The sequence below is a fragment of the Lynx canadensis genome, chromosome B4, assembly GCF_007474595.2.
Source record: "Lynx canadensis isolate LIC74 chromosome B4, mLynCan4.pri.v2, whole genome shotgun sequence".
Taxonomy (NCBI): Eukaryota; Metazoa; Chordata; class Mammalia; order Carnivora; family Felidae; genus Lynx; species Lynx canadensis.
The window spans coordinates 18,762,989-18,783,138 of NC_044309.1; the positions used below are offsets into that span (position 1 = coordinate 18,762,989).

The 20,150-nt window shown below is 38.3% G+C and overlaps 1 protein-coding gene across 4 annotated transcripts in view; it reads left to right on the forward strand.

The window, feature by feature from the left end:
- PLXDC2 (plexin domain containing 2) overlaps positions 1 to 20,150 on the forward strand; it is a 455,171-nt gene that overhangs the window by 218,727 nt on the left and 216,294 nt on the right. For all 4 annotated transcript variants that reach the window (XM_030321035.1, XM_032593836.1, XM_030321036.1 and 1 more), the window contains one exon: positions 14,519 to 14,665. In XM_030321035.1, the coding sequence (XP_030176895.1) occupies positions 14,519 to 14,665 (147 nt within the window). The remainder of the gene's footprint in view (positions 1 to 14,518; positions 14,666 to 20,150) is intronic.

Here is a 20,150-nt window from a genome sequence, read left to right on the forward strand (position 1 = left end):
ATATTTATAACAATCAAACAAAAGACATAAGAAGTTAAGGGGAAAAAAAAGACTGGAGAAAGGTTTCATTCTTTGATATTAAAGTAGTATTAATATGAAAAAAAACCTGGTTGATTAAAAGTATATTAAAACCTGTCATTTGAAATACCAGACTGCATAGTTTTGGGATAGTAACAGTTACCTTAGAAATGAGAATATTGGTGAACCAGTTACCAGTTGATAGGAAGCAACCATCCAGCTTTTCCACAAATGTTGGTATATGAAAATTCTCAACTGAGTTATAATTTTTTAAAGTTGCTCCCGAGTAAATTTTTCTATAATTCTTTTGAAATGATACATAGTCTACTGTTTCTCAGGTTTTTTTCCCCCTAAGAAACAGGCCAAAGCAGAGAACTGTGTGGATCTTCCAAAAGTCCTTCTATATTAGAAAGTTTGAATGGCAATTTTTGATTAGTACTAGAGAATGACATGAATTTTCAAAGGTAATAAATCTAGGGCTGTTTTAGAGATCCAGACTTAATAAAGGAACTACCTGTGTGTGCTATGGACTGAATTGTGTCCTGCTGAAATTCGTATGTTGAAGCCTTAACCCTCATGTGACTGTATTTGGAGACGGAGATAATTAAGATTAATGAGGCCATAAGGGTGGGGCCCTAATCCTTGAGATTATTGTCTTTATAAGAGGAGGTGGAGACACAGGGAAAATTTCTGTCTCTGCCATGTGAGGACATAGTGAGAAGGTGACTGTGCACAAGCCAAGAAGAGAACCCCCACCCAAAACCAAATCAGCCAGAACATTCATCTTGTTCTTCCAGCTGTGAAAAATATTTTTTGTTATGTAAACCGCCAAGTCTATGATATTTTGTTAAAGCAACCTAAGCTGACTAGGATAGTACGTGTATAGTTCCTGAGTTCTGGCCCAGTCACAGATGCTAAATCTAGAAAGGAAATTTTCACCCTTTTAAATTATGGTGGTCTTTCTTGATTATTAGAACGTTTTGAGGCCCTCCACACCATTGTTGTTGGTTCTTTCCAGCTGATTAAAAAAAATACACCATACCAAGAATTACAGGGTATTTGGTAACACTGTAAAATGATCACACATTTTACCCATCACAATCATCTTGTGTATTTGAAAAATATATGTGTGCAAGACCATACATGAAAAAAATGTATGCAAGCTCTGTGATTTATTCACTTTGCATGGATGACACACACACAGTGTCCCTAGGGATTCTTACACCACCTGCAACGGGTCTATGAATTTGCCTTCAATCTTAGAGCTAGTTACAACTTATCAACAAGGATGATTAAGTACCTATTGAAATGGTACCAGTGCTAACTATATAACTAGCTACCTATACTGGCTCTTCAAACTGCACGCTTTTTTTGTGAATATCAAATAAGGCAAAGAGTCTTCTGACCCACACCTAGCAATTGCTTCCTATTTGCCTGTGGCTATAGGATCTCAGAACCTTAGTTGAAAGGCACTTTGAGAGACACCTTGTTTAACTTTCTTTAAAAAAAAAAAGCTTACTTATTATTTTGGAAGGGGGGGGGTAGGGACAAGGGAGAGGGACAGAGAGAGGGAGAGAACCCAGGCAGGCACTGTGCTGTCAGATACCACACGGGGCTCCGTCCCACAAACCACGAGATCATGACCCGAGTCGAAATCAAGAGTCAGGTCCTTAACCTACTGAGCCACCCAGGCATCCCTTGTTTAACTCCTTCTTACACAGAATAAAGCCCGGAACTTAGAGTGGCTATTTAGGGGCAGAAACTGTGCTTCAACCCAAATCTCCTTTGGGCTACATTGTTTTAATGCTAATTTGTGCATTTAAATAGACACTTAAACATTCATACACATTTTAAATCTTTTTTTTTTCAATCACACATATTTTGCTAGATTTTCAGAGCCCTTGGTGATGTCTTGTAAGTTGGTGATGCATCTCTTTAGTGGCTACTGTTGGATTGGGGACCACTTGCTTGTATTTATAAAAGATGTTAATAATTCACACAAAACTGCTCCAAGCTCTCTTCTCTAGCCTCTTTGTTCTGACCACACTAAGCCTGGGAATAGTCTCCCAGGATCATTCTTGCAAAGGGTTTAAAATTTTCTGTCAGAGGCAGATGAAAGTGTACTATATTCAGGAGGAAAATATGTTCTGCTTCATTTAATAAATACATCAACACGAACACATGCCACCACATCTCAAAACACCTGGAGATCTAGGTAATCATTTAATTGAATTGTAGACTCCTGATGTTGTTATTATTTTGAAAGATCACAAATAAGGGTGTTGTGTATCCTTGGCTATACAGGTTACCTCTCTCTCCATAGCACGAGAAATGATCTTGTGCGTGTGAGAAATCGTTATTGGGAAAACAGAAACTGTTTAATTACAGACCTATTGCCAGAATTCCATATTATATGTCTTGCACAATAATCTGACCTCACACTCTACTAAGTAATCTTGCAGTTTTGGGGGTCACTTCACAAAAGTCTTGTGAAGAATTGATAAAATAAACCATGCCTATAAAGAGTCATAGACAGGAGATTGCTTAGGGGGATGGACCACGCTGCAAATAGACCAAGTAGGTAAAAATCCTTGCAGAAATGAAGGTAGGTGCAGAAGGTATGCATAATGAGAATCGGGGCAATAATCTGATATAATCAACAGGAGATACAGGAATTGATTTTTGTTCTTCTGACACTATGACAGTAAATTGAATCGTATTCCATGCAATTGTTCTTAGTATCCGAAGAGGGGATTGCTATAGTATTTGCTGCTGTATATTGAAGGGTCTCTGAAGATAGTATGTAATTGTTCTTATCATGCTGAAATGATGTGGGGCTAATTTAATACCCCTTTATAAACTCAGTTCGTAGGCTTTTCGATTGTATTTAAATATATTGGTCTGATTCGATTCTTTGGCAACCCAGTGAAAAAAAGTGATATACCTTCATTTGTTTTTTGTTAAGAGATACTCCTATAACTTAAGTACCTGCCCACAACTCACACCCTGTAGATCACCTTCTAATTAATGTAATTGGGAAAGGTGGGGGTTCAGGTAGGATTTTTATCTCACATCTCTTTCCATGTGGTCTATTCTATGTCTCATAACATCCTCAACGTTCCAGGACTAACTGGTAACCCCCTCTCATTTCACTGGATAGCTTCTTCAGGTCCAGAATGCTTGTCCTACTCCCTAATTTTACCTCTGGCAAAAGAGGACTTGTGTGTGCAGAGAAGTTCACAGTTTCAATCTGCTGTAATGAACAGAACACATGATAGCCTTCACTAAAGTGACAGAACTCACTAGTAACTGAGCTGGTGAGAACCGGAGATCAAATCACCTGCCTACAAGTTTAACGTCTTAGACCACACCACTTTTCCCTTTCCCACAGTTCTTCTTTGTCAGAATGTAACTGTGTCTCCAGCCTGCTATGTCTTCCTGATATCCTTGAAAACATGTCCTAGAAATAAGCCTACAGATTACACTAGGATATAGCTAAAGGGAAAACATGAGCAACTCTTTAAATGTCTCTCATAAAATTGTAGACATTATTGGAGTACCTGGGTGGCTCACTTGGGTAAGCATCTGACTCTTGGTTTCAGCTCAGGTCATGATCTCACGGTTCATGAGTTCAAGCCCCACATGGAGCTCTGTGCTGACAGCGTGGAGCCTGCTTGGGATTCTATGCCTAGCTCTCTCTGCTCCTCCCCTGCTCGCTCACTCACTCACTCTCTCAAAGTAAATAAATAAACTTTAAATTTTTTTTTAAAGAATTGTAGACATTACCAAGATCTAGCAGTGCTGTTGAATAATTCTTTAGCATTATCTCCCATACATTCTATCACAATGTTTCTCATGATGAATATGTTGTACATTATACATATGAAACAATTGACTTCTGCATAAATGAATGAACAAAGAGAGATGATTTAGCCATGCTTCTATAAAGTGCTTACAACATAAAATCATTTTCTAGATTCAAACTCTAAGTATCTCTTGCTCAAAATTTAGTAGAAATGAATATTTTCGTTTCTTTTAGTGCTAATTTCATTTACAGTAAGTAGAGAAAAAGATTGCACTCTACATCAATAAGGTTACTGAAGCCAGTATTTTAAAGAAAAGGTTTAATGGAAATTTATATATCAACTATTTCACAAAGCAATTTTAAGTTATTGACCTTGGAGCTCTACGTTCAATGTGGGTGTCTGATTTACAGTACGTTAAAGGAGTCTTCCTTAAGCACTTTTCAGAGCACCTATCATACTAATTCTATACTAACTGTCGTCTTGTGTCTGTTGTATATATATATTGGTGATTTAATTCTGGGAATCAATAATTGATACTTTCAAGCATCTTCACATATTTTTTTAGTGCTTTATGTGGAGACAAAGAAAATAAAGTGGTCATATATAATGTTTATCCTAAAAATTTCAATACAGTTAAGGGAAAAGAAACTTCCCCAAATTTCATCACCTAGAGGTAACCAATTGGTATATGGTAAATATCTTTTATACTTCTGTGTGTGTGTGTGTTTGTGTGTGTGTGTGTGTGTGTGTGTGTGTAACCAGAGAGGATAGAGAGATAGGAGAGTAGAGGTATACAGTTATAGTTAGATGGATGCAATTTTGTAAAATTGAGATTGCACTGTATTGTATTTCAGGAAAATAATGTATTTAACTTTGTATCTGCTGTCCTTTGGCGACATGCATGCCATCTGTAGGCCACTAGTTTCAGACTTTTGCATTAAAAGGTTCTCTTAAAATTAAAAATTTGGATAAAAAATTTTAAATTTGGGCTTATTGTTTTTAGAACTATATTTCTGTACTCTAGATTTATGTATCTATTACCTGGCATGAAATACAATTATTTACTGTTTTTGTATTTTCATGATTCATATCATCTATATTTTGACTTATAACCATAATAATGAAATTGTCTTATTTCCCTTAATGTAATTTCCGTTGAGTAGGTGCTCACCATCAGTATGTTTACGAGAGCTTCTCCATTCCTGTGACCATGTTTGAGTCATCCCTTGATTGTATAATTAGGTACTACATCTTAAGAAAGTCTCATTTATGGTATTTCCTCTCTGTATTTTTACTTATGAAAAATATGTGGATGTCATGGTGATCTGGCTGTGGCATCTGTCACCTCATTAATTGCCAGGGTTGATTCGGCTCATCTGGCTGGCGAAGCAGGTGTCCCCTTCCTCCCTTAGTGCTCCATGTGAGTCCCTCCTGAAGCTGCATCGTAGGTGGAAGAGGATGACCTTCCCCGATAGATGAGGAATGTATTGCAGTCAAGGGTACACAAGTAGCTGTGTGCTCTGCTAGAACCTTCAAACAAGCTCTCAAGGTCCACTTGTAAGAGAATGTAGAGTAGTCAAGTTTCCAAGATTCCAGACACATCTTTTTTTTTTTTAATTTTTTTTTTCAACGTTTTTTATTTATTTTTGGGACAGAGCAAGACAGAGCATGAACGGGGGAGGGGCAGAGAGAGAGGGAGACACAGAATCGGAAACAGGCTCCAGGCTCTGAGCCATCAGCCCAGAGCCTGACGCGGGGCTCGAACTCCCGGACCGCGAGATCGTGACCTGGCTGAGGTCGGACGCTTAACCGACTGCGCCACCCAGGCGCCCCCAGACACATCTTTAAAAAAAAAGAAAGAAAGATAGAAAGCAAGAAAACATATGTTCGTTGCCTTTATATTTATATTATAGATTTGTTGGGCAAAAATTTCTTGAGTCGTAACTTTCTTATACTTGGTGATTGTGTAGACCTTGTTTCCACTGGATCTCATGGAGAAGTATCAGACTATCAAAGTTTTTTTTTTTTCCTCCTTATGGAGGAAGAAATCCCTTATGGATAAGTTGGTTTGTCTTTCTAAATGTCTGTGAGACTTCTTCATTTTTTGATTTTTAAAAAAAAATTTATTGAGGTATAATTGACATACAATATTATATTAGTGTCAGATGTACAACATAGTGATCCACCATATGTGTATACATTGTGAAGTGATCACCACAATGAGTCTAGTTATCATCTGTTGCCATACAAGTTAATACAGTGTTATTCATGGGACTGTATCCTAATGATGAACATCACATCACCGCGACTTACTTATTTTATAACTGGAAGTTTATATTTCTGGATTCCCTTCATCCATTTTGCACCTCAACCCTCTGGCAACCACCAATCTGTTCCCTGTATCTATGGCTCTGACTTTTCATTTTGTTTTTTCAGATTTCTCTTATAGGTGGACTACTTACTTAATTTCACTTAGCATTAGCCCTCAAGATGCACCCATGCTGTCACAAACGGCAAGATTTCATTGTGGGTTGTTGTTATTTTGTTTTGTGTTGTCTGCACTTTTTATGGCTCTATCTGGGTGAGTTCCACTGCTTTGTCTTCCAGCTTGCTGATCCATCCCTCAGCTCGCTCCAGTCTGTTATTGAACCTCTCCATTTTTCTAGTATATCTTTCAGTTCGCTTACTGTATTCTTCAGCTCTATGCTTTCTGTTTGATACTTTCTTACATTTTCTGTCTCTTTGTGGAAGTTCTCACTGTGTTCATCCATTCTTCTTCGGAGTTCAGCGAGCATCTTTATGATCATTACTTTGAATTCTTTATCTACCTGGTAAAGAATTCTTTGTATCATTAAGGTCTTTTCCCAAGGGTTTTGCCTTTTTCTTTCATTCACAACATATTTCTCTGCTCCCTCATTTTCCTTGACTCTCTGTGTTTGTTTCTCTGGATTAGGTGAAACAGCTACTTCTCTCAGTCTGAAGGAGTGGCCTTGTGTAGATGATGAATCTTCTTGTTCAAACTTGTCCTAGATCTTGGTGGTTTCTTGATTCTTTGTGATTTTCTAACCCCCCCTGATTTATTCTTGATATGTCCCTGATTTTCAGAGTGTGCCAAGACCCATCAGTATTCCAAGGTGGGGGGATCTCATTTAGCACTTAGTTTCAGGCTGGAAACAAGAAATCAGACCCTCTGGTAGCAGTTTTTACAGTTTTTACTTATGGTCCTGTGGGGCCATTATCATAACCCCTGCTGGCCTCCAAGCCAGGGGATCTGGAGGTGTCCTCTGGGTGACAGTTGCAAAACTTGGGGCTCCAGATGAGTATTTAAGCTCCGTTCTGTTGAGCTGAGCGGTAGTCAGGCCGGAAGGGGGGTGGGTGTGCAAGTATGGTGGCTCCCTGCTTACATCCTTTGGGGGCACCCCCTCAGCTTCCAAATGTGTGCGAAACCCAAAGCCTATTTCTCAGGCTGAAGCTCTGGACTAAGTTAAATAGGCCTTTTTCACAGGACGACTGGGTTACGGTGGCCTGACGAGAACTCAGGAACTATCCTTCTGATTCTTACCTTCCCTGGGGAGCCAGGCAGTTAAAGGCGGAGGGTTCGGGGCCGGGGAGCGGGGTCCTTGTGTGGATTGCATACACCCACTAGCTTTAGCTAGGCAGCTAGAGGGTGTAGGGTCGTCATAAAGACAGCAGGGAAAATGTCTTGACTGCACACACCTGTGGGCTTGAGGCATGCAACGGGAGAGTTCCCTGTCCGTGTGTGTGCGCGCGCGCGTGTGCGTGTGTGTGTGTGTGCGTGCGCGCGCACGTCTGCCAGCTTTAGGTCGGGAGTGGCAGAATGCCGTGACCACTCAGGCTCACCAACCCTAGCCAGGGAGCGGGGTGGAGGGTAAAGTACTGCAACGGCCCACTCTCTCAGACTTTGGTTAGGGAGCCGGAGAACGCTACGACCACTCGCCTTCCGCTGTCCCGACCGCGGAACAAGGGGGCCCCGCCACCAGCTGCACTCTCCGGCCTCGGCAAGGTGGTACCACCACCACTCACCCCCGCCTGCCTTGGCAAGGGGTCAGGAGGCTGCCAAGTTTGAGCTCACCTACCTGTGCTAGCCGGGTAAGTGGAGATGGCATCCCCCAGTGCCTCCATCTCCAGGGAGAGAGAGTTTCACCTGTCCGCCTACTACAGCAGCTGCCTTGGCTTATTTAGTCAGTCAGTCATTCCACCTATTACAGCAGGTTTATGTATGTATGAAGTTATATTTTTGCAGCAGATGCTTTTAGATTAGCAAATGAATTTCACATATAGTCCAGGTGCTTTCCAAATTGCTTTTATTTATTTATTTTTTTTTCCTAGTCAGTCTGGAAGCAAGTGAGACTTAACTCAAACCTTTTAAAAAGGGAATCTCAGTTTCCTATAGCACTTTGGGTCCCTTGGACATCAGCACTCTTGGTTCTCAAGCCAGGTATTTTAGGGGCTCATTTCTCTGGTGCCGATCCCAGGGGGATCTGGGCGCCTAATGTGGGTCACCAACTCCTTGCTCCTCCAGGACAGGCGCCCTGCAGGTGAGACCTTTCCCTATTGTGTGTCCTCACACCCGGGGTGGGATTTTGGTGAGACCACGTCTCTGCTTCTCCAGCCCATCTCAGTGTGGTATTTTATCCTTTATTGCAGAAAAGTAGTCACCTAGTTTGCAGATCTTTTTCGGAGGGAAATGATTCATATGTTGTAGATTGGTGTGTCCCCTAGAGAGGTGAGTAAGGGATCTCCCTACACCGCCATTTGTTCAAGTCCCTGCTGCCCCTCACCAGGAAATTTCTTAATATTCAAAATTCTATTATATCTTTTCTTGGGACATGATATATAGATTCAAGTCTTTGTTACATCAGAATAATTGTTCTCCTAATACATGGAAAAAAAAAACTTTTCAGGCGCCTGGATGGCTCAGTCAGTTTAGCGTCCGACTCTGCCTCAGGTCATGATCTCACGGTTGGTGAGTTCAAGCCCTGTGTCAGGCTCTCTGCTGTCAGCACAGAGTCCACTTCAGATCCTCTGTACCAAAAATAAATAAACATGAAAATAAATAAATAAAATACGTTTCTATGTCTTTACATGGATGTGTGTGTGTGTGTATATATATATACATATGTAATGTATGTATATATCATATATATGATCTTTTTCTATAGTTTATATGATGTATCATAGATACTTATTTTCTTCGTCCTTTCCATTTCATTTGTGTGCACGTCTCAAGACTGTTTTCTATGCCCTAAATAGGAATTTTGTCATGCATATTCCGTTCTTATTGCAGCTAATAAATTCATCTCCATAATTATTTCCCTGAGTGCTATCAACTCACTGTTTTTCTTATTTTATTATTGTACCATATTCTTTTAGCTTCTTGTATGAACATTAATTTTTTAGATCCTAGAGAACTATATTTTAACTCTGGTTTTAAGGAATGTAATATACACAAGTAATATTTTAAAATACTACTTTTAAACCTTTATAAGCATTATGTGGTCCTTGAGAACTCATGTTATGTGACAAGGTAATATATTTGCTATATATTAACACTTGGTAAGAACCATTCAAATTATATTCCTTTATTCATTATGAAACAGTCTTTGGGAGGCAACCAATTGATTTGACGCTAAATACCTAAGAACTTTGATTATATATTTCAAGTGACTAGCACAGTGATGTTCATACAATCTATTCCTTTTTTTTTAAGTTCTCAGTGGAATAAATTTAGAATTCAAATGCTGTTACTGCATAAGACAGGGTGAGGCACCCATAAAAATTATCCATCATAAAACCAACGTAACATCAATAATAGAAGAGAAGACAACATTTGGGTTAGAATTGTGTAAGCTGATGGATGCAGAATGGTTAGGTACAGATGTGATGATTTTTCCCTCTGTATTTTTGGTGTTTTTCCTTTGTTTACGGTTGCACATTTGCAGGCATATTTGAGAAACATGGATTTATAGGATTTATAGCTACCTACTGTGCCATCCACTTTCAGTAACAGTTGGTTTCCTAAATGAATTGGCAAGTAGGCATATCACAGTAGTGTTTTGTTTTATTTTCTATGGTGTTAGTATAGTTTGCTTTCGAGCAGAAAAGGCAAATCTTTGTGCCTGAAGTGGCTTTTGACAACTCTTTAAGTACCATTACTCCTATAAAGGACAAGATGTGGTTTGAATAATTTAGTAGTGCTAAAATGTCACATTTTTAGAACATCTATTTTATGGCTTTCCTTGAAAAATCGAGCCAAACACCTCTCCCTGGAATTTATAAACTCGTGCCTCTAAATTCCTAGGTAAACCATAAATTGTCTTCCTCTTTGAATGAAAGTTGCCATGACAACTTGGCAAGCATGGGCTATAGAAGTCTAACATCAAACTCTAGTCTTTAGTTTTTCAGTACATTCAAAGATGTGATATTATCTTGAGAAGCTCTGGTTTAAGTAAAAATGAACATTATTTTCAGTTAGACATATCAGTGATTGTAATTAGACAAAAATCATGTATATTTTCGCAGATAATCCATTATTTAAGTATAATGATATCCTTTACCTTATAAGACTATTTCTTGATTAACTATAGAGATTTAGGGGTTAAGGGAAATACCAAAATCATTTTAGATATGTTGATTGCAACAATTATATTGAGCTCAAAACTGAAAGTATGTCATTTTAAAGAGAATATCTATTTGGTATTTATATGGTAATATGGTAATTTGGCTGCATGATAGACTCTGTTACATCATTCACCTAAAGATCACATCTCTGTGTTGCTAAACTCTTTATAATAATACAAAAAATAGGGAGAAAAATTGAAAGTTTTATTTGAACTTATTGTTTTTTTCAAAACGCCCCTTATATGTGATTCATGGAAAAATTAAATGAATCATTATCATTTGTAATTCAGACTTGATGATTTCTGGCAGTTTAGGTACAAGTTTCCATTCCTACTTTATAATTAGCTAGAATACCAGAATTGAATACATGTTTGTTATCAAGATCTATAAATCTGTAGATGAGACTGCCTTATTCAATGTTGCTTAAGTCTCTTGAAAGTTACCAAAACATGTTTGTCAGTTAGGATTCTTTTGGTTGACAATAATCCAACTCAAGGTGTTTGTTTTTTTTTTTTTTTTGATGTTTGTTTATTTAATAGTTTATTTTAAATTCAAGTTAGTTAACATACAGTGTTGTTTTAGCTTCAGTAGAACCCAGTAATTCATCTCTTACATATGACACCCAGTGAGCAATCTAGCAAATGCCCTCCTTAATGCCCTTTACCCATTTAACCCATCCCCCCACCAGCTCTCTTCCAACAACCCTAAGTTTGTTCTCTGTATTTAAGAGTCTATGGTTTCCCTCCCTCTCTGTTTTTATCTTATTTTTCCTTCCCTTCCCCTATGTTCATCTGTTGTGTTTCTCATATTCCACATATGAGTGAAATCATATGATACCTGTCTTTCTCTGACTTATTTCACTTAGCATAATACCCTGCAGTTCCATCCATGTTGTTGCAAATGGCAAGATTTCATTCTTTTTCATCACTGAGTAGTATTCTATTATGTATATATACCACATCTTCTTTATCCATTCATCAGTTGATAGACATTTGGGCTCTATCCATAATTTGGCTGTTGTTGATAGCACTGCTATAAACATTGGGGTGCATGTGTCCCTTTGATTCAGCATTTCTGTGTCCTTTGGATAAATTCCTAGTAGTGCAATTGCTGGGCCTTAGGGTGGTTTTATTTAATATTTTGAGGAACCTCCATATTGTTACCCAGAGTGGCTACACCAGTTTGCATTCCCACCAACAGTGCAAAAGGGTTCCCCTTTCTCCACATCCTTGCCAATATCTGTTGTCTCCTGAGTTGTTCGTTTTAGCCATTCTGACAGGTGTAATGTATCTCATCGTGGTTTTGATTTGCATTTCCCTAATGATAAGTGATGTCGAGCATCTTTTCATGTGTCTGTTAGCCATCTGTTTCTTTAGAAAAAGTGTCTATTTAAGGGGATTTGACAATTAAAAAATTTAATGGTTCAGCTAAGTGTACAAGCCCAGAATGCACTAGATGCACTTGATCTGGCTTCTTTTCTTTCCTTTCCTTCTCTCTTCTCTTCTCTTCTCATCCCTTCTCTTTTCTTTTATTTTTTCTTTTTTTTAATTTTTTTCAGAGATAATGGCTCTGTTTCTATCCATGTTTGCTTTGCCTTCAGGCAGGGTTTCTTCATGGTAGCAAATGGTGGCACAGTAGTCGCAGGTCTCATACCTACATATCTCAGCAATCACAATAAGGGCAGTTATCTCCTCTTTACCTAAATTCCTACATGCCTCATGAATTGGTTCCTTTTAGGTTGTGTGCTTCTGGTGCCCCCCAGCTACTGTGGCCAGTAACAATGACATGGGCAGAATGGCTTGTGCCCAATGTCATGGAGGGTACCCGCCACAAAGCTTCTGGTAGTGAAGCACCAGACAGTAGGAAGGAGTTCTACATGTGACGGAGACACAACCAAATGCTCGTTACCTCCTAGAACCCAGGCAGTCGGTGTCATAATGTTCTGGAAAGGAGTGCTAGAAAACCACTAGGATATGAAATCTCTCTTGGGCTGCATGAAATCTTATTCATGCTTCTTTCTTTGTATCTCCTTTTTTTCCTCCTTTCTCTAAAGAACTTTTTTTTATCTTTCATCAGGGTTGTACCCATAATTTGTATCTGATACCCAGAGTTCAATTGGAGGTTGGACGTTTACCTAATACTTTTTCTTTTATCTTACTGTTAACATTTAATCACTGTTATCAAGATTTATATCTAAGGTCATATTTTTTCTTTTGGTCATGGGACAAAATCTATTTAGAATGCTGCATAGAAAATTCCTTTCCTTTATGTAGTCAGTTTTATATATTTCTAGCCTGATGACTTGAAAGGTACATGGAATTGTTTTCACTAGATTTCAAGAATAATCGTATTTTATTCAATTAGCACTTCAGTAACAAATGCATTAGACAAAATTCACATTCTAAACTTTATGATTCAAATCACATACACTGTATTTGGCAAACATTATTCTTACATTCCTACATACATTCTTACAAACATTATCCTTACATTCGTACAAACATTCATCAGACATGAATGTTTTTAAATTTATTTTACCTAGCAGACTCCTCAAATTGATAAGCATAATTATATTTTATGTTTAGAAAAAACTAACTGCAGCCCAAGTTAGTCGAGAATCATATGATTTTTCTGGGTTTTCCTCAGTAAAATTGCCTTTTAAAACATGTAAATCTCTTCATTCAGTGAGAGCACAAAAATTAAAGGTTTTGTGACAGGCACCATTGTGATAATCAATAGTGAGAATTCAAATAAAAGTAGAACTTAATAACCCAAATTATAGGGGAAAAATGTATTATTTCCATTTCTGGGATCATTAACTGAAAGCAGGTCTTCATATAAAGACCTAGTTTTAAAGAAGAGAAGTTTGGGTTTGTTGTCACTCAATAGTAATTATAGTTCAGGTTCTCAGTAAATAGCTCCAAAAGTGACATTTTGTTTGGGCAGCAATTAGATCCCTAGAATTACTGTGGTAAAAAGACTATTGTAAACAGAGTGTGTATTTTCCTCTGTGTTTTATTTATTTAACAATTTCCTCTAAAGAGGTTTATTTTATTTATTTTTAAATCTAATTCACTTCCCTTAGAGGTTATTTAACTCCTCTGGCTATTTTGAAGAATAGTAATATTTCTAGTTGCATAATATCATTTTTGTTTGATTTTTAAAGAATTTTAGGGACAGTATCTCTAGGGTTTTGTGGGTTTTTTCTCCTTTTGAGGGCTTTTTTTTTTTCTTTTTAATGGAACTCTGTATAACTCTGGCAATTATATACATTGGGTATATAGTGACTTAAATGCTTTTTTTTTCCCAGCCTGATTGAGATAGAATTTATATAGAACATTGTGTACATTTAAAGTGTACATCCTGTTGATTTGGTGTACTATATACCGCAAAATGATTACACCATAGCATTAGCTAACACCTCCATCACATCACATAATTACCATTTATTTTTCATGGTGAGAGATCTATTCTCTTAGCTACCTGCAAGTATATAATACCGTATTGTTAACTATAGTCACCATGCTGTGGATTACATCCCCAGAACGTATTTGTCTTATAACTGGAAATTTGTACTCTTTAGCCAACACCCCCCCATCCCACAGCCCCTAGTACCACCATTGTCCTCTGTTTTTCTATGAGTTCAGCTACTGTATTGTATTGTATTGTATTGTATTTTTATTTTATATCTGTCTATTTATTTAGAGAGCACAAAAACCTGTGTGAGTCCAGGGGAAGGTTGGTGGGAAGGGCGAGGGGGGCAGAAGAAGAGGGAGAGAGAGAATCTTAAGCAGGCCCCATGCCCAGTTTAGAGCCCCATGCAGGTCTGGATCTTACAACTGTGAGATCATGACCTAAGCTGAAATCAAGAGTCAGTCACTTAACTGACTAAGCCACTCAGGCACCCCGAGTTCACCTCTTTAAGATTCTGCATATATGTGAGAACAGACAGTATTTGTCTTTCTCTGTCTAGTTTCTTTCACTTGGCATAATGCCTTCAAGTTTCTTCCATGCTATCTCTGTTCTTGATGTGCATTATTCTTTTATTACAGGAGGACACAGATCACAATTACTATATATCTCGGATATATGGTCCCTCCGATTCAGCCAGCCGGAATTTGTGGGTGAACATAGACCAGATGGAAAAAGACAAAGTGAAGATCCATGGAATTTTGTCCAATACTCACCGGCAAGCTGCGGTAAGTGCTTTGACATTTTGAGTTTCCTTTTCTCTGCTATGAAAAAATTTTTGCTTTAATTGGCATATAAATGTTGTTTGTTACGATCACTTTTTACTATTTAGTTCTGCAATTGCAATTTAGATTCATAATTGAATATAAGGTATTATAGAAAGTGAAAAAGAATTATTTTGAGAAGCCACTATCAATTTAACTATTAATTAATTAAATTAACCATTAATTTCTCTAGTAAGATAATGAATTGAATATTCAAAGTTGAGATTGCTCTTGGATGATTTTGTTTTCTTTTAATCTATGAATTTAGAGAGCATTTAAAAAATTTTTAATGTTTATTTTTGAGAGTGAGACAGAGACAGAGCATGAGTGTGGGAGGGGTAGAGAAAGAGGGAGACACAGAATCCAGACCAGACTCCAGGCTCCAAGCTGTCAGCACAGAGCCTGACACGGGGCTGGAACCCACGAACCATGAGATTATGACCTGAGCCGAAGTCGGCCGCTAAACCGACTCAGTCACCCAGGCCTCCCGAGAACATTTTTTAAAAAGTTACATGAATTTGGCATCTGCCATTTTGCATGGGTTTATTAGTTTCTTGGTCTGAAAAAGATTTCACCAGAAACATTTATGATTCAGATAACCAAATTAGGTATCTCAGTGAAAAAGTTTGATATAAAGGGCAAAAAAAATTAAATCTGGAAGTCTCCGAACATGTTTCAGCCTGAGTTTATCCTTTACCAGCGTTGGCTCCTTAAACAAGTAATGTAACTTGTAACGAGGTGTAGTTTCTGTATAGTGGGGATGACAGGATATCAGTTCAGGCCTCACTTACCTTCCTTGGTCAGTGGTATCCTATTCTACCTGTCAGGCTGAATGCTTACATGGATTAGCTTTTCAATCTTCATAATAACCCTATGATTTAAATATGCTTGCCATCCAGTATTGTGGATGAGAGAACCGAGTAAGGGAAAAATCAAATAAGCTGCCTAGAGGCCTCCAGCTACCACTAAGTGATGAAACTCAGCTGTTAGCCTAGGCAGCCAAGCCCACACTCACAATGTGTCTGTAAAGTATATCCCACTTGGTTCCAGCAGTTTTTGATAGTCATTTTTCTCATAAATACCTGATTTAACATTTAGTGAAAAATGATTTAGTTTTGCTATCACAGATAATACCAGTGATCTTACCATCAGTGAACTCATGTATTTTTCAGTTTGATATGACAAAGGGAAAACACAACTTTGACCTTTCAAATGTTATGACCATTACTGACTTAACGATAGAACTAACAGACGGGGCACTTGGGTGGCTCAGTCATTTAAGCGTCCGACTTCAGCTCAGGTCATGATCTCACCGTTCGTGAGTTCGAGCCCCACTCTGTGCTGACAGCTCGGAATCTGGAGCTTGCTGCAGATTTTGTGTCCCTCTCTCCTTCTGCTCCTCCCCTGCTTGTGCGCTCTCTCTCTCTCTCTCTCTCTCTCTCTCTCCCCTCTCAAAAATAAATAAACATTAAAGAAGACAGTTCCAAAAAGAAAGAGAGAGAACTAATGGAGAATGACTTTAGAGATATAAAGTGGCACTGATTTGATGGTTATATCAAAATTTGGGGCCAAAATCCTTCATTGTATATGTGTAGACTTTCCTATTTTAAGAGAACAACTGCTAACAGCTAAAATGGAATTAATTATAACTCACCATGAGATTATTCACTGAATTGTCAGTGTAGAGCACATGTGGTCTGAGGCTGAGAGGCAAGCAAAGCCCCCATCTCCGCTGATGATGAATTCCATCATCCCTTTTCTTTTCCATATTCAGGCAACCCCAGACAAAATGACAGATTCAGAAATGATTCCCTGTTGGGTTTAGAACAAGATTTTCAAAGAGAAAATGAGAAAGTTTTAGATTAGGACAATGTCTATCAGAAATTTCTTGCCTTTGACAATCTGCTCACAATATTGCAGTACCTAATACGCTTTGTAAAAGTTCAAATGTTGGGTGCATCCAATTGAAGTTTCCATAAATTGGCCCAGTTCTGCTGTCAGCCACAACGGATGAAATCTCAAGGCAGACAAAGAAGGTCATCGGTTAAAGTGTTAGCGGAGTTCTGCTTACTCACTTTCCTTTGCTGTGCTCTCCCGAAAGTGCGGCCGCTCATGTGTCTTGTCTTGCCTTGGAGAATATTTTTTCTCGTTGGAGTAGCGTTCTCTTGGTTACCGTGTGACCTCAATTCTCTGATTAGTCTCAAGATAAATCATGATGCTGTAATGGTCCATTTTTCTTCCTGTTAGTGTGGGGGTGACACTTCGCTTTTGACACCAAGCACAAAATCGTGAGCTTCAGCTTGGAAACTTATCTGGTATTCCATGCTCAGATTTTTAAATATGTATCACTGGTAGAAACATTTATTATTTCAGCTCTGTCATTGTCACAGCCTGTTTGTTTGTTTTGGTTTTTAACATGAATTTTAGGGGCGCCTGGGTGGCTTCATTGGTTAAGCATCTGACTTCAGCTCAGGTCATGATCTCACGGCTTATGCGTTCAAGCCCCATGTCAGGCTCTGTGTTGACAGCTCAGAGCCTGGACCCTACTTCAGATTCTGTGCCTCCCTCCCTCTCTCCCTCTCCCTCTCTCTTTCACAAAAATAAACATTAAAAAATTAAAAAGAAAACAACAAGAATTTTAGCTATCACCGAACATTTCTTAGAGTTAGAAATCGGTCCTGTACCCATTTTCCTGTCATTATCAACAGAACACACACACACACACACACACACACACACACACACACACACACACCCCTAGGTCCACACTTCCCTTTACAACAATAGAATTGATAATATTTCTTAGCCTCCTTTTTCTTTCCTGGAAAAATTTGCCATATAGAGTCCTTCATTTAAGCAAGTCTTATGTCTAGGAACTTATAAATTTAGTTAATAGATTCCTTTTAAAAATATTTTTCTACATACGTTCTTGCTTTCTTAAGTGTGATGGTTAAGTATTAGTCTGAGATTTCCAAATTTTAAAGAGTGACTCGTGTTTAAAAATTTCCTCAGTTGGCCTCCCCACCTTTCCAATCTTGCCTGATTTGCTCCATTTCTGCTATGCCTTCCTGGGGGTAGAATCAGGTTTGGGGGGATGATGACAGAATTGTAATGCTAAGGTAGTAGTATCACCAGGGGGCTCAATACTGTCCATAAACATTCTCCCTCCTACCCCCACACCACCCAGGCACCAAAGTACAGCTACTCTCTCCCTTGATGTTACTGAGAGGCTTTAGCAGAAGGGGAAATGGCAAATGGGAAAGAACACATTCACTTTATTAATCAGGCTCGTTGATGTCATAATCTTCATGATCCTTGATGCAAAGCTCTCTGGTAATTTAGTTGGAAACAGGACTTAAATTTAAGCCCTAAGGGAAGAGGGAGATTCTCAAATCTTATCACCAAATAATGTAGTTTTCATGCCCAAGAGCATGCATTCTGTCAACAAATCAGATAAAAAAGAGAAAAGATATATGTGGCTAGGGGCATACTAAGGGCATTTGGCTAACTAACCCAGCTCTAGATAAGCAGGAGTTGAGTGAGAAAGCTAGAAGATTCGGTTTTCCTAAAGATGCACCTTCCCTCCTCCTTCCAGCTGCCTCAGAACTGTGCAGAGAAAGATAAAAAGCAGTGTCTGACTTGGAAGCATGATTTTTTAAAGAAATATTTTCCCTCCACCACCATCATTTATAAATGCAGTCTAAACAGCATGTTGGAATCTTACATTAATATTCTAGTAAGAGGAAGAGAGTAGAATTGGAGTAGGAGTTTTCCCTTTTCTCCTATCCACAAAAATATCTTATAATTTCAGGGCAGAGGAAAACTTAGAAATCATTTACGTCACATGTCGAAACACACTGATTTCTTTTCCCTTCTCATATATGGGTCATGTGGAAGCCACACACATTAGTATTTATATTATGTATGTATGCTACAATTTGATTATAGTCTCCCCGTTATCCTTTTAGGTTTAAATAACATTTCTTAAATCATTATTGCAAAAAAAGCAGATGTTAAAACCTAGTTTTAACTTTGACAGATTAAAGGAAAGAGCATGTTTTCTTAGACAAAGGAAAGTGAAAAATTTGTGTAAGTCCCTACCATATGGCATGCAATGAGCCAGACGCTTTATATTCAAATACTGGTACTTATTTGGATATTTTTGTCCTTTCTTCAAAGTCACCCAGTTGTCACACTGCAGATCTAGAAGCTTCTGACTATAAACCTAGGAACAAGTCTGGATTTATTTCTTCTCCTCTGTGTGGACCTTCAAACTCCACAGTTTTGATATTTTCTTCTATATTTCTATATCCATATTACTTAATATATTGCTTGGGCACAAAGTTTGATTCAATAGCCAGTCAAATTAAAACTATTTTGCTTTCTGAAACCACAGTTTATGAAATTCTGATTCACAGCTTCTAGAGAAGTACCACTGTCCTGGTGGAAGGAATCCAGGGTTAGAAGTCATGAAACCTTGGCTCCAAAACTCATTTTCTTGGTTTCTGGCCTCTCTGGGCCTCAATTTTATAACCTGGAAGAAAGGGGGAAAAAATGCCTGCCTTGACTATCCTCTAGTGCTATTTTGAGACTAAAAATGAAATGGATATGAAAGGACACTGAAAATATCAAATAAAAATGAGATTGTAAGGCAGTGCTATTTGAGAGTCTTTATTCTTTATAACAAAAAATAACCCCCAAATAAGTTAATTCCCAAGTGATCTCTAAGAGTCTCCGATAGACAGATATGTATCTATATATTTATATCTATATTGTAACCCCTCCCCTCTTTTTTTTTTTGGCCAAGAAGACACCAGTGTGCTTTTGGCCAGACATAAACACACTCTTAACTTAAAAAAAAATATATCTAGGGGCGCCTGGGTGGCGCAGTCGGTTAAGTGTCCGACTTCAGCCAGGTCACGATCTCGCGGTCCGTGAGTTCGAGCCCCGCGTCGGGCTCTGGGCTGATGGCTCAGAGCCTGGAGCCTGTTTCCGATTCTGTGTCTCCCTCTCTCTCTGCCCCTCCCCCGTTCATGCTCTGTCGCTCTCTGTCCCAAAAATAAATAAAACGTTGAAAAAAAAATATATCTATATGTTGGTAGGAAGATTGATACTTTATATAAGAAACCCCAACAACATGAAATGAAATTCTGTTCCCTCTCTATCATAATGCAGGTAAGGTTTTTTGTGAGATTTGTATGTTTTTTGCTGTGGTCTTTTTTTTTTTTTTAATTTTAAAAATTGGGCTGTTCTTGGTGGAGATCCTCAGACTATGTGAATATACACAGAAACCTTCATTTAACAACTTAAGTCTTCTGGATTTTGTTTGTTTGTTTTTTCCAAGAAAATAACATCATTTCAACTAACACCTCCATAGGTCTCCTGTTGGCATAATGCTGATGTTGACGGGCTAAATGTGAATGTCCATGGTGACAGCTTGGTTTCTGGC